The following is a 12,489-nucleotide window of genomic DNA, read 5'->3' as shown; positions in this document are numbered from 1 at the left end:
CATGAATTGGAGCCTCTCTATGTGACGGAAGGAGCCGTCGAGCTGGAGACTGTCTGCGGCAGGGACTGTCGGAGAGCAGTAGGTGAAAGCAATCAATGAGACTGGTAAACCGACTCGCAGATGGGGCCGCTACGCCATCACGGAATATAAATTCCTCCAACCGGTACAGTTCCGACTTGAATTACGTGTTGTTAAATCAAATTACTCGCACGCATTATGTGTCAAGCGCTTCTTAAAGGAGAACCAGAAAACCAGATGTATTTACCGGTACATTCCTATAGTCACCGGCTGAACAGAATATGTAAGGAGGGGGTGCACATACGTTTTTGGAAAACAAATACATTTTTGCCTAGAATATAGCAATCCTACCAGGTTTGGGAAGATCGGAAGACTGGGATTTCCACTTTTCCTTAGAACTGGGGGTCACATTCTCACTGATGGAGACACAGGTTCAATCGGTTCAATACAATGGGATGGCTGGAAACTGTAGAGTACCACACTTGGCAACTTCCGACAATCCTATAGATGGTAAATGGAGCTGCTGCTCCATTCATTGGTGAGAACGAAACTCTGGTTCTCATGATTGGTGGAGTACCAACCTTCAGACACGGTGGCTCAGTGGTCAGTACTACAGCCTTGCAGCGCTGGGGTCTTGGGTTCAAGTCCCATCGAAGTCAACATCTGCAAAGAGTTTGTATGTTCTCTCTCTCCGTGTTTGCGTGGGTTTCCTCTGGGTCCTCCGTGTTCCTCCCATACTCCAAAACATACTGGTAGGATGATGAGATTGTGAGCCCCATTGGGGACAAGCACTGATTTGGCAAATTCTGTGCAGCGCTGCGTAATCTGTTGGCGCTATATAAATAAAGGAACTATTATTATTCAGACCTCCACTGATCAGATTGTTATCCTTTATCCTGTAGATAGGGAATAATTATCAATGTTGGTACAATCGTTTTAAACCTATCCTGTCACCAGTAAATTATCAGCTTAGGTAGGGAATAAAAAAAATCCTTTTCAGTATTCCCTCTCTTATGATAAAAACCCTAAAAAATTGCCTCCAATTTTATATGCAAATGAGGTGTAGAGTCACTTTTTGTCTGAAATGAGCCGCACAGAGAGCCTAAAGGTGACTCATTACTTCAGATGCTGCTGTCTTGGGATCTATAGCACCCAGAACCATACTTCTGGTATAATTTTAAAGATGAGAATCTCAGATTTTAAGATATATCAGAACCTTTGTCTTAAAAGCATAGCTAAACTTTGAACAAACTTTCATCACTATTTAACTCTGTACACCACTGACCACCAGCTGATCAAATAAGAACCTGATAAAGTTTTGTAATGACTTAAGATTACCCAGAATCTGTCTGTAAACACTTCAGAGAAGTGAAACGTCAAGATGCTCTATGTGTGGAAAGAGTTAATCATTAGTCTTTTTACATGATTGTGGTGGAGGGAGCTCTCAATGTTCTGATACACTGCTCACTACAGGAGAAAGAGCTGGAACAAGGCACATAGAATTTTACTTTACCTAATAAAGTATATCACAATATTAACTGCTACCACCTGCTCTATTTACATCTGATATAAAAGTAAATTGCTTCCAGGTTCATATGTTTTAAGTGGTCCTAAAGCACAGATAACTGCACCTTTATATGCTAAGATTTCTATATTTCAAGGAAATCTACCTTCAAAATCCATCTTGATAAACCACATGATAAACACTCATAGGCCCAGGCACTGTGACTGTGGTAATCTTATATTTGTTATCCACAGCCTCCTTCCTCCTCAAAGCAGCTTTTAAAATTATGCTAATTAGCCAGTAGGGCTCCAAGGGGTGTTACCAGCACTACTAGGAGCCCTTCAGAGACTCCTTATCTCAATTTTTAAAACTGATATTAGAAGGAAGGAGGCCATGGATAACAAATATAAGAAGATTAGCACTGTCACGGTGCCTGTATCTATGAGTAAGTGCCATGGATTTACATGGTAGATTTCCTTTAAAATTACACAAGAATCGCAGTTCTAGGTGCAATAGAACATCATTAGAAGTGATGGATGTTTTATACCTTACCTGATGATGATGCTAGTTACTGGTGAAATGCTCAGAACAACTTTCCTTTCATTAAAATTTTTTCACCTAATTGTTGTTTTGTTTACAATTTTAATTATTTTTGTCTAACGATTACGCTGAATATCCATGCTCCATCTTCGCTTTCAATGTGTCCATTCGTCATTGCACCCGCTTCGCAATATATTATTCGCAGAAATAAGAGCCCTTGAAGTCCACTACGTTTTGTGTTCAGTTTTGTGGCTCCTTTAAATTTGTTTTTGTCAAATTCCCATGGGTTCATGCCTCTCCCTACACCTCTCACCTCACCTTGGCCCTCTATTACAGACATTGCACTTTCAAGCAATTATGTGGATGTAATTATTTTCCACAGCTGTCTTCTGGTTAGAAAGCGCTGACCCGAAAAAAACCCGATAGAATTATTACAGATTGCGAGGCCTATAGCGGGGGCTTTCGTCAGACATTCTTCAAATTTTTTTTTCGGTGGGCCTTTGACATAATTTTAATGATCACAAAGTCTTGTCCACTCATCTCTCGGTGAGATGACACTAATGAGAAACGGTGTTTGCAGTCACAATTTTTTTTAATCCAATGTAAAATTTTTAAAAAACTACAACTTTTTCCATTTTTCTTTTTACACTTTTTTTTTGTTTGTTTTTCTTTTTTCCAGTTTTGTGTGATATTTAGTTTTTTCCCATCACTGGTAAAATACATGACATTTTAACTTCATGCACAAAAGCACTGGAAGTAGAATTATCATCAAAATATAAATTTATGAAAATGTTGGTAAAATTTGATGCAGTTTTTATGGATTTCTATTAATATAAACCATTTCGAATGTACAAAAAAATCACTCGGGCTGGTCTCAGTCAGGGGTACAGCAATAGAGGCCACGACCTTAAAGGGGTTCTCCAGTGACAACGAGTTATCCCTGATTAGGGATTATCTTGCTGAACGGTGGGTCTCAGTGATGGGACCACCACAGATCAAGATAATGGGGGTCTGTAGTACCCTCATCGTACCCTGAGATGAAGAGAGAAGCTGGTCGAACATACAGCGGATGCTCCGTTCATCTCTATGACGGTGACGGAGTTAGCCAAACGCTGAATCAGTGCCATACAAATGATCAGCCGGTGCATGTGTATACGACGGGGGTTTAACGGACTCTCATTTTAGTAAACCATGGGACTTCCATCACTGAGACCCCACCGATCAACAAGTTGTTTGTCACTCTAAACCCCTTTAAGTCCCATGACCCCCCAAAAGACCCAAACCAAAATATTTTATTACAAACTAGATGAAAGTGTTCCTCTACTTCTTCTAACTAGACAGATGGGTCTTGATTTATTTATGATACTTGGTTTGAGGGTGTAGATGTGTCCCCCAGAAATTAATTGATGACATCATAGGTTTATATATATAAAAAAAATGTACAGAATTTTTTTTTTTTTCAAAATGGCTGCTTTAACATCTCACAATATTCCACACGTCCCCAGTGAACTGACTGGCCTCACCTCCATGAACGTTTGAACTAATGCACTGAACTGATGCATGGATTTCCACCCCACACAAAATATATATATAAGCCTTTTGGATAGGATCAAAAAGTGATGGACAGTAGAATTTTTTTGTGGATGTTTTTGAGTTAATTTTATTCTCATTTACTGGTGGGGAAAATATCTTTAGGTGACTAATTTATTATATGAAGTTTATATATTTTTTTTATCGAATTGCAAAGTTTCTGATTGTTTAATAGAATTGTATATTTTGATGATGGTTTTGCTGGTGGGTACATTTTCGGAAGAGTTCACTTCATTGATGCATGACTCACGACCTTCATTCATGTTTCCATCTGTGTGTAGAAATATAGCAAAGCAGACATACCTAGAGACATTGCAGGACAACCTCATTGAGATGGACATCCTCCCCACCTCCCGACATGACGGTGCTTACAATGATGGGTATGTGACACATCCTATTAATTGTGTACCATTTTGCATGATATCACCCCTTCAACCCTGCTGCACTTATCCGACACTGCTGGCTATACCTACCAAGCACTGGCACTGCTGTGGGCATTGACATGGCATATCCAAAAACCTGGTAGAACCATAAGATGAACCCTTCTTGTAGTGGGCTGTAGACTATGAAAGAGCCTCTAAAAAGTAGTCTTTGGGTACTCACCGGCACCAACTATAACGGTTATTGTTCTATCCCTCTAAAGACAAAAATTTGGCAACTCTCTAATTTTGAGCAATATGGTCACCGAAATCGGCAAGCCGCTGAGAAGACCATACGAAAGGTAACTTATTTTTAGTGGTGGAACTAGTTAGATAATATCAACATCGACAATTCCTTGTCAGTCTCCATTCGATGTTGAATGAGTAGAGAGATCTGGTTTTTGAAAAAATTTGCCCAAATTTTTTTTTTTAAAAAGTACCCAGCAGTGCCATGTGTTTTGGTAAAGCTCTCATTGTGAACTCATGGCAAACGAGGAGACCTAGACATGGTGCATAGTAAAAGTATGTCTTTTGGGTTGAAGCTCCAGCCTCCTGAAGTGTCAGGTCAACTGTCCTAGAACTTCAATGCTCAGAATTTGGAATCTTGACTCAAGACTTCGTTCATTGATTCTCAACGCGAACCAGCCTCGCGCTGAGAATCGTCTTCGATCAACATCAGTTTGGAGCATAGTTGAATGCCAGTCTTATAGAGTGGGGTTTCAAGGGCTATCTGTTCATCAATACATGGGCCTAAAAAAAATTGCCCAGAAACTAAAAATGTCCCCATTGTGTTGCATATTCAAAACTAAGATCTATCTGGTGTTGTTCGAAATAATTCTTTTTTCAAAACTTTTTTTTTTTTTTTTTAAATATTACTTTGGTTGATGGTCACATGGTTATGCTATAACATAGAAAATGTCCCCTGCCCTCCATGTATTTTGATTCCACTCTCCCTAGAACAGGAGAGAGAATTTTAAAACCGTGGATTTATGAAACACTGAATTACAGGTAGAGGGGGTAAGAAAGGAATAAAAATTCTATATTCTAGCATAAAATTGACCTCTCCAGTGAAAAATAAATGTTTTGATTGAGAAAAAAAATGTCTGTAGTCATTATGCCAAAATGTTTGAATTTGCAGTGATGCATGTTAAGTGGATAGTAATTCCATTGGGTTTTAGGGTTGGCAATGGGCTGCAACATCATGCTAGCCTTGCTTTCCCTACATTGTTATGTAGCTTACAATTTACCATCAAAATCCATCGTGATAAACCTGGGACACTTACTCTTATCTAAGTCCCATGACTGTGGTACTCTTCTTATATGTGTTATCCATGGCCTCCTTCCTTCTAAAATCAACCTTTACAATTATGCTAATGAGCCAAAAGGGCTCATTAAGGTGTTACCAGAGACGCTGCTTGCACTGCACTTTGAGAAAGAGAGTGCTGAATAGTATTATAGCAGGTGAAACTGCTGTATGACAATGACCTCCCAGAGCCCTTCTGGCTCATTATCATAATTTTAAAAGTGGATTTTACAAAGGGAGGAGGCCTTTGATAACAAATATAAGAAACTTACTACAGTCACGGTGCCAGGATCTATGAGTGCTGCTGGTTTATCACACTTGATTTTGATTGTAGATTTCCTTTAAGATTGTGCTGTAATATATTATAGATAACATTAGGTTTTCTATACAACTACATGATTTTAGGGGTGGTTGTAGACCCCATTAGGGTGCCATCTAAATAATTAAAGTTACAAGCCCCTGATTTTAGGAGTAGATGTAGACACCAGTATGGTGCAATCTACATCTGTTACAACCTTTACCTATAACCTTGCCCTCTTGCTTTCCTTTGCCCTAGGCATTTTTTGTTTAAACCAGGAGGTACGTCTCCCTTGTTTTGTACGACATCGCCAGGCTATCCTCTGACCTCCAGCACTGTGTATTCACCACCGCCCCGGCCTCTTCCTCGAAGCACTTTTTCCAGACCCGCCTTTAACCTGCAGAAGCCGTATAAATATTGCAATTGGAAATGTGCTGCTTTAAGTGCTATCATTATTTCTGTCACACTGGTGATCCTCCTGGCCTATTTTGTTGGTAAGTGTTGCTTTTATATTATATTTTACGAATGTGCCTGAACATTGATCCTATATTGTCAATTTTATTTGTATTAATTGATGTTACAAATTACTAATGTTTAAAATTTATAAAGCAGCAGTGATTCCACGGCAATGTATGTTTGTAAAGCAGTTCACATACATTACTTAATAAAAATCACAAATATATACAAGAGACCGAAGAGGCACATGTTGGAGGAGGACCCCGGCACTGAGGGCTGACCATTTATATGGGAGGTTACATGGAAACAGTAGGTGAGGAGCATGGTAGTAGTTGGGTTATTGTATAATGTAGGCTCTTAAGGTTACTTTTAAGGGTTTGGAACGTGGTGGATAGTCTAAAATGTTTTGGTAGAGAGTTCCAGAATCGCAGGAGAAGTCTTGAAGACAATTGTGAGATGAGCAGATAGTAAGAGAGTGAAGCAGAAGGTTTTGTGAGTATCAGAGATTATATGGGACTGATTGGGTCAGAGATGTATGTGGGGGACAGTGTGATGGACTGGAGATTACGTGAGGGTGGTATTGAGTGATTAGGTCGGAGATGTATGTGGGGGACAGTGTGACGGACTGGAGAATATGTGAGGGTGGTATTGAGTGATTAGGTCGGAGATGTAATTAGGGTACAGTGTGATGGACTGGAGATTACGTGAGGGTAGTATTGAGTGATTAGGTCAGAGATGTATATGGGGGACAGTGTGACGGACTGGAGATTACATGATGGTGGTATTGAGTGATTGGGTCAGAGATGTATGTGGGGGACAGTGTGATGGACTGGAGATTACGTGAGGGTGGTATTGAGTGATTAGGTCGGAGATATATGTGGGGGACAGTGTGACGGACTGGAGAATATGTGAGGGTGGTATTGAGTGATTAGGTCGGAGATGTATGTGGGGGACAGTGTGATGGACTGGATATTACGTGAGGATGGTATTGAGGGATTAGGTCGGAGATGTATGTGGGGGACAGTGTGATGGACTGGATATTACGTGAGAGTGGTATTGAGTGATTAGGTCGGAGATGTATGTGGGGGACAGTGTGATGGACTGGAGATTACGTGAGGGTGGTATTGAGTGATTAGGTCGGAGATGTATGTGGGGGACAGTGTGATGGACTGGATATTACGTGAGGGTGGTATTGAGTGATTAGGTCGGAGATGTATGTGGGGAACAGTGTGATGGACTGGATATTACGTGAGGGTGGTATTGAGTGATTAGGTCGGAGATGTTTGTGGGGGACAGTGTGATGGACTGGATATTACGTGAGGGTGGTATTGAGTGATTAGATCGGAGATGTATGTGGGGGACAGTGTGATGGACTGGATATTACGTGAGGGTGGTATTGAGTGATTAGATCGGAGATGTATGTGGGGGACAGTGTGATGGACTGGATATTACGTGAGCTTAGTATTGAGTGATTAGGTCGGAGATATATGTGGGGGACAGTGTGATGGACTGGAGATTACGTGAGGGTGGTATTGAGTGATTAGGTCGGAGATGTATGTGGGGGACAGTGTGACGGACTGGAGAATATGTGAGGGTGGTATTGAGTGATTAGGTCGGAGATGTAATTAGGGTACAGTGTGATGGACTGGAGATTACGTGAGGGTAGTATTGAGTGATTAGGTCAGAGATGTATATGGGGGACAGTGTGACGGACTGGAGATTACATGATGGTGGTATTGAATGATTAGGTCGGAGATGTATGTGGGGGACAGTGTGATGGACTGGAGATTACGTGAGGGTGGTATTGAGTGATTAGGTCAGAGATGTATATGGGGGATCGTGGGGGAATAGTCTAGCATGTTTTGGTAGAGAGTCCAAAAGAGCAGAAGAAGTCTTGAAGACAATATAAGATAGTAGTAAGACAGATACTAAGAGATTGAAGCAGAAGGTGAGGATCGGAGATTAGGCCAGAGATGTATGTGGGGGATAGAGCCTGGACTGGAGATTATATATGGGACGGTATCGGGAAATTAGGTCAAAGATGTTTGGAGATGACTGGCTTTGGAATTGGTAAAGTATTGAGCGACTAGATCAGAGTTGGATGGGGGGGGGGAGGTTTCCGAAAGCTCACGGTCCATTGCTTAAGTAATTCACTATAAAATAATAACAGTCAATTAAGAGACTGCTGGATAGGAGAAGCGTGGAGAGAGATGGATCAAGTGTGTAGTAGAGTAAAGGATTGGAGGGGCGTAAGAGAGTTATTTGGGACAAGAATGTTGCATTAGTCCAAGTGGGAGTAGATGAGGCCTTGGACTTGAAATTTTGGGGTTTGTAGGCTGAGGAAGGAATTCATTTTAGGCAATAATTGAATTTCACTGTGTTTATGTATGTTTTTATTTTAGTAACTTTTTTGCTCTTTTTCTACATTTTTTTTTGTTGTTGTTGCCCTTTTTCCAGATTTGCATCCATCAACAAAATAATGAAGTGAAGGTATAATCTATCACGATAGCTCCTCATTCCGGTCAAGTTTAACCACCCATAATTACTCATTTCTAAAGGAGCCATGAATTATTAAAATTCAAATTAATCTGTTCAGCTCTGCACAAACATATTTAACAAAGCGCCCGGGCCGATCTAATCAACAAGAGGGAAAAAGATGTTTAATTAGATTTTGATGAAAAATAGTGTTTAATTTATTGCATAATCAATTATTAATTGGCGCAATAAGGAGAACTGGCCGCGATTACTAATTAACTCATTTAAAAATTATGAATAACCTTTTCAGGGGCGTAATTGTTTCTTGCGTCCTGTCAGGACGTGGATTGAGACTGGGTCCTTACCACGCAGATGCCCGTCTTGATATAAGATGCCTTAACACGTAGCATTGTGAACTTTAATTAAATTAAAATCATGCAATTTCACCTTAAAGAAATTGTGCAGGATTGGAAAAAAATCATTGTGGTCTTTCAAAAACGGCACCACACCTGTCATTGGGTTGAGTGTGGTATGGCAGCACAACCCTATTTATTTTGTTATAGAAGAACTGCAATACCACACACAACCTCTAGACGGGTGTGGTGACCTTACTGGTAAAAGGCAGCCATATTTGTTTAAATCATGGACAACCCCTTTAAGCATGGTTTCTTCCAATCTAATGCAGAGGGAGTACATTGACCAACTAATATCCGATTTCCAATAGCCCATACATTTCACTGGATTATACGACAATTTACGGGAGGAGCACTTGGATCTTCATTGTAGAGAACCATAGTCTATGAAGAATGTGTTGAAGGAGGCTCATCTTATATTAAGGAGGAAGGATCTGTATATATTGGCATATCCTATACGTATGTCAACTGATAAATGGGGGTACCATTCTAACCTCGAATAGAGCGGCAGTTTGACCATGCATGGTACCAATCCATGATTTCTACATCGGATAGTGGAGATAGCGTCAGATTGTGCCGACTGCTCAGGACCCTAACAATCAGACAAAGTATTTCCTAAAATTACAGGAATACCTCTTTAAGATAAGACCCCCCCTCCAAATTAGCATTAAGGCTTACCAAAACATCCTGTCTGCAATAGTCAATCGCTGTTGGTGGGCCTCTACTCAAGAGGGTCTTCAATGATTTATCTTCTTAACAATAAGCACGTCAACATGTGATTGGTCCAATTCCAATCGCCTACGTTGGTGGTTTGTGGGCTGGATTTTACTACCACCCCTATTTACATGTATTGTATCTGTTCTGCAATTAAGGAGCTGGATGTCCCTGAATAACGAACAAGGTTTAGTGACCCTTTAAGGAGTAACAAGGCCTGGTATAGTTTGTAAATTTTGCCGAAGAATACAATGAATGGAAAAATATAGTTCTTAAATGTTTGAAAACTCAAGAATCTGTGCCCTGTGGGTATAGTACATTGCCCTCTCTCACACCTTTGTTACATATAAGCCCTATAGAACATCTTAAAGGTCATGTTATTTTTGAAGCACACTTGTTGCCGGTTTAATCCAACCAAGCATTCGCAGAGCCCCGAGAATCTTGTACCTTGGGTTGGTAACACGCAGGCCGCCATGAGAAGTGTCAGCTTGATGTATGACAGGCTTAAGAGCCCTTGTAGAGAGCTAAGTGTAGCCTGAGGGGAGTCTTAGGTTTCATAGTTGATTGTTCAGAAAAACTAGTGTTCGCCTGAATCGCTGTCAAAGTCATTCGTACAAAAACCTCTGTAAACCCCCCCAACCGTATCCTTAGAATTTACATGACTACGTTCTTAATCCTGTTTTATTGGCGCAGTAAATCACAGAGCTTCTCACATCTGAAGCATTGCAGGGCTTAGTCTGCATCCCAAAATGCCATAGAGCCCCCTTAAGCACAAGATGTTTCAGGGTCCGTGATCTACAGCGTTCTACGTGGCGGCTCAGGTAACGTATCGCCACATGATTGTGAGTTATTTATCGCCTGACAACTGCGAACAATGAAATTCAATATAGTGCCAGGACTTTTATGCCTCGAGTACGCAGGCGGGTTCTTATTGAACCTTGTATGCGTAATACCCAGACTTGCTATAAAGGGATATTGTAGACTATGAGGTATTATTTGCTTTTCTGTTGAGCGGCCATCATCATGGAAGCCATTTTGTATAATGAACTTTGTTATAGGCTTCAAATGATGAAAGTCAGTTTGGCGTTCAAATAAAATGGCCGCCCTAAATTAGATTCGTGGAGGGTTGATGTTCAGACATGGACATATGACCACTGAAGCCAATAACTACCTTTAGTGGGTCACATATGGGGCCAGTGATTGACTGCTATGGTTATATGTCTACATTGGGATACCTTCATTAAAAAATAACAATTCAGAACAACCATTTTGCTAAACTGTTCATGATTGGTTGATGACCAAATATGGACATATGACCACTGCAGACAATCATTACCCACATACAGAATGTGACCGACTGCAGGCAGTGTTTGGATACAGTAATCACATGACTGTACTACTAAGTATTGACATTGACTGGGATGTTCTGGGAGGGGAATATTGAGTTATTAATAAGGTATGCCTTCTGAAGATGCTTCTCAACTAAACTTTTACAGTACAGACAAGTATGGGACAGGCATCTCATAGTTTGTTCCTACTCCGAGATTTCTTAGGAAGGGGCTTTCTGGAAAATGGCCAAATTAATAGGCCCCTGCCATAGACAAGCCTTTATGTCTGTTGTGATAGATCAGAGACACCTACCCACCTCTTCGTTACTGCAATAGGAAGTGTTTTACTGCCTGGGAGAATCCAGTCTACTCAAGACATTGGGATAAGTTAGTTATTTAGGAGGTCCAGTAGGATCAGTTGGCAAACTGTCCAGTAGACCTTCCCTAAACCAATATGTGCTTGGACTAGACTCTTTTAGGTTGTTTTGTAGTGTAGATGATACTATTAAGTAAGTTGGTTCGAGTTTGCACTACAGGTAGTCTGGGGTAGTCAGTCAAGATGGGTATCCCCAGCTTAAAAAAAACCCCTACTCCGGATGTGCTGACCACCTTGAAGGCTTCTCTTTCGCAAAGGTGGCAGTGCATCAAGTGTAGATTTTAGTGTTGTTGTAAAGACAAGTGTAACTTGTCTCTATCTTTTATATTATTTGCGGTCATATGGAATTGGCAGAAAACTGGTCAAAGAACCAAGCATTGTTTTGGTTTAATTCATTTACAAACAGTTCAGCATCATCTAGGGCTCTCCTCCCAATTACCCGAATCACAAAGATTTCCAGTCAGGTAGATTGAGAGTGGTGGCGGCCGCACTGTTCTGTAGTGTCTACCATCTGATTACTGAGCCTTTGCAGAATCAGTTCTAAGCCTCATCTGAGAGCACAAATCATTACCCATAGGTCATTGCTGTGCGGTAGAGACTCATCATCCATCTCCGACATCCAGTCACGAAAATATCACTCTGGCCCGTTATCGCTTCCATAGTTCTCACGCTAACAATGTTTGACCTCGTTTACCTAATTAATTGGAATCCCCAAGTGAGAAGACCCCAGTGGTGCTAATACATTGAGACAAATTAAGAATTAATTACTTGAATCTTTGGGGCTAAGTGGTAATTGACTTTGCAATAGAGTAAAAACATTGGCATTCATATAAGTAGGGTACAACTTTCCAGCTCTCATTGGATAGAGAGTAATTTGTTAGTGGGTCCTTATGATATCAGAGAGGTTCAGTAAGGAATCCTTACCTAAGGTCTACTGCCGGCTGTTGTGGCTTGAATTTTTTGAGCGCAAACATCATGACTACCCTAGGATCAGTCCAAAAAAGTTTCTTCGAGGATGGGACTACAGTCAACTTTGGCCATGGACCTCAATATGA

The 12,489-nt window shown here is 40.7% G+C and overlaps 1 protein-coding gene across 8 annotated transcripts in view; it reads left to right on the top strand.

Annotated features, from left to right (window-relative positions):
- Positions 1–12,489, top strand: part of TENM4 (teneurin transmembrane protein 4) — a 907,493-nt gene that overhangs the window by 760,571 nt on the left and 134,433 nt on the right. For 5 of the 8 annotated variants that reach the window (XM_072133988.1, XM_072133985.1, XM_072133984.1 and 2 more), the window contains 2 exons: positions 3,934–4,032; positions 5,931–6,166. In XM_072133988.1, the coding sequence (XP_071990089.1) occupies positions 3,934–4,032; positions 5,931–6,166 (335 nt within the window). The remainder of the gene's footprint in view (positions 1–3,933; positions 4,033–5,930; positions 6,167–12,489) is intronic. The other 3 variants (XM_072133989.1, XM_072133990.1, XM_072133986.1) reach the window with 1 other exon arrangement.

Source organism: Engystomops pustulosus, chromosome 2 (genome assembly GCF_040894005.1).
Source record: "Engystomops pustulosus chromosome 2, aEngPut4.maternal, whole genome shotgun sequence".
Classification (NCBI taxonomy): Eukaryota; Metazoa; Chordata; class Amphibia; order Anura; family Leptodactylidae; genus Engystomops; species Engystomops pustulosus.
Note: the sequence above shows the minus strand (reverse complement) of the source record. Positions and strands in the feature narration are given on the sequence as shown.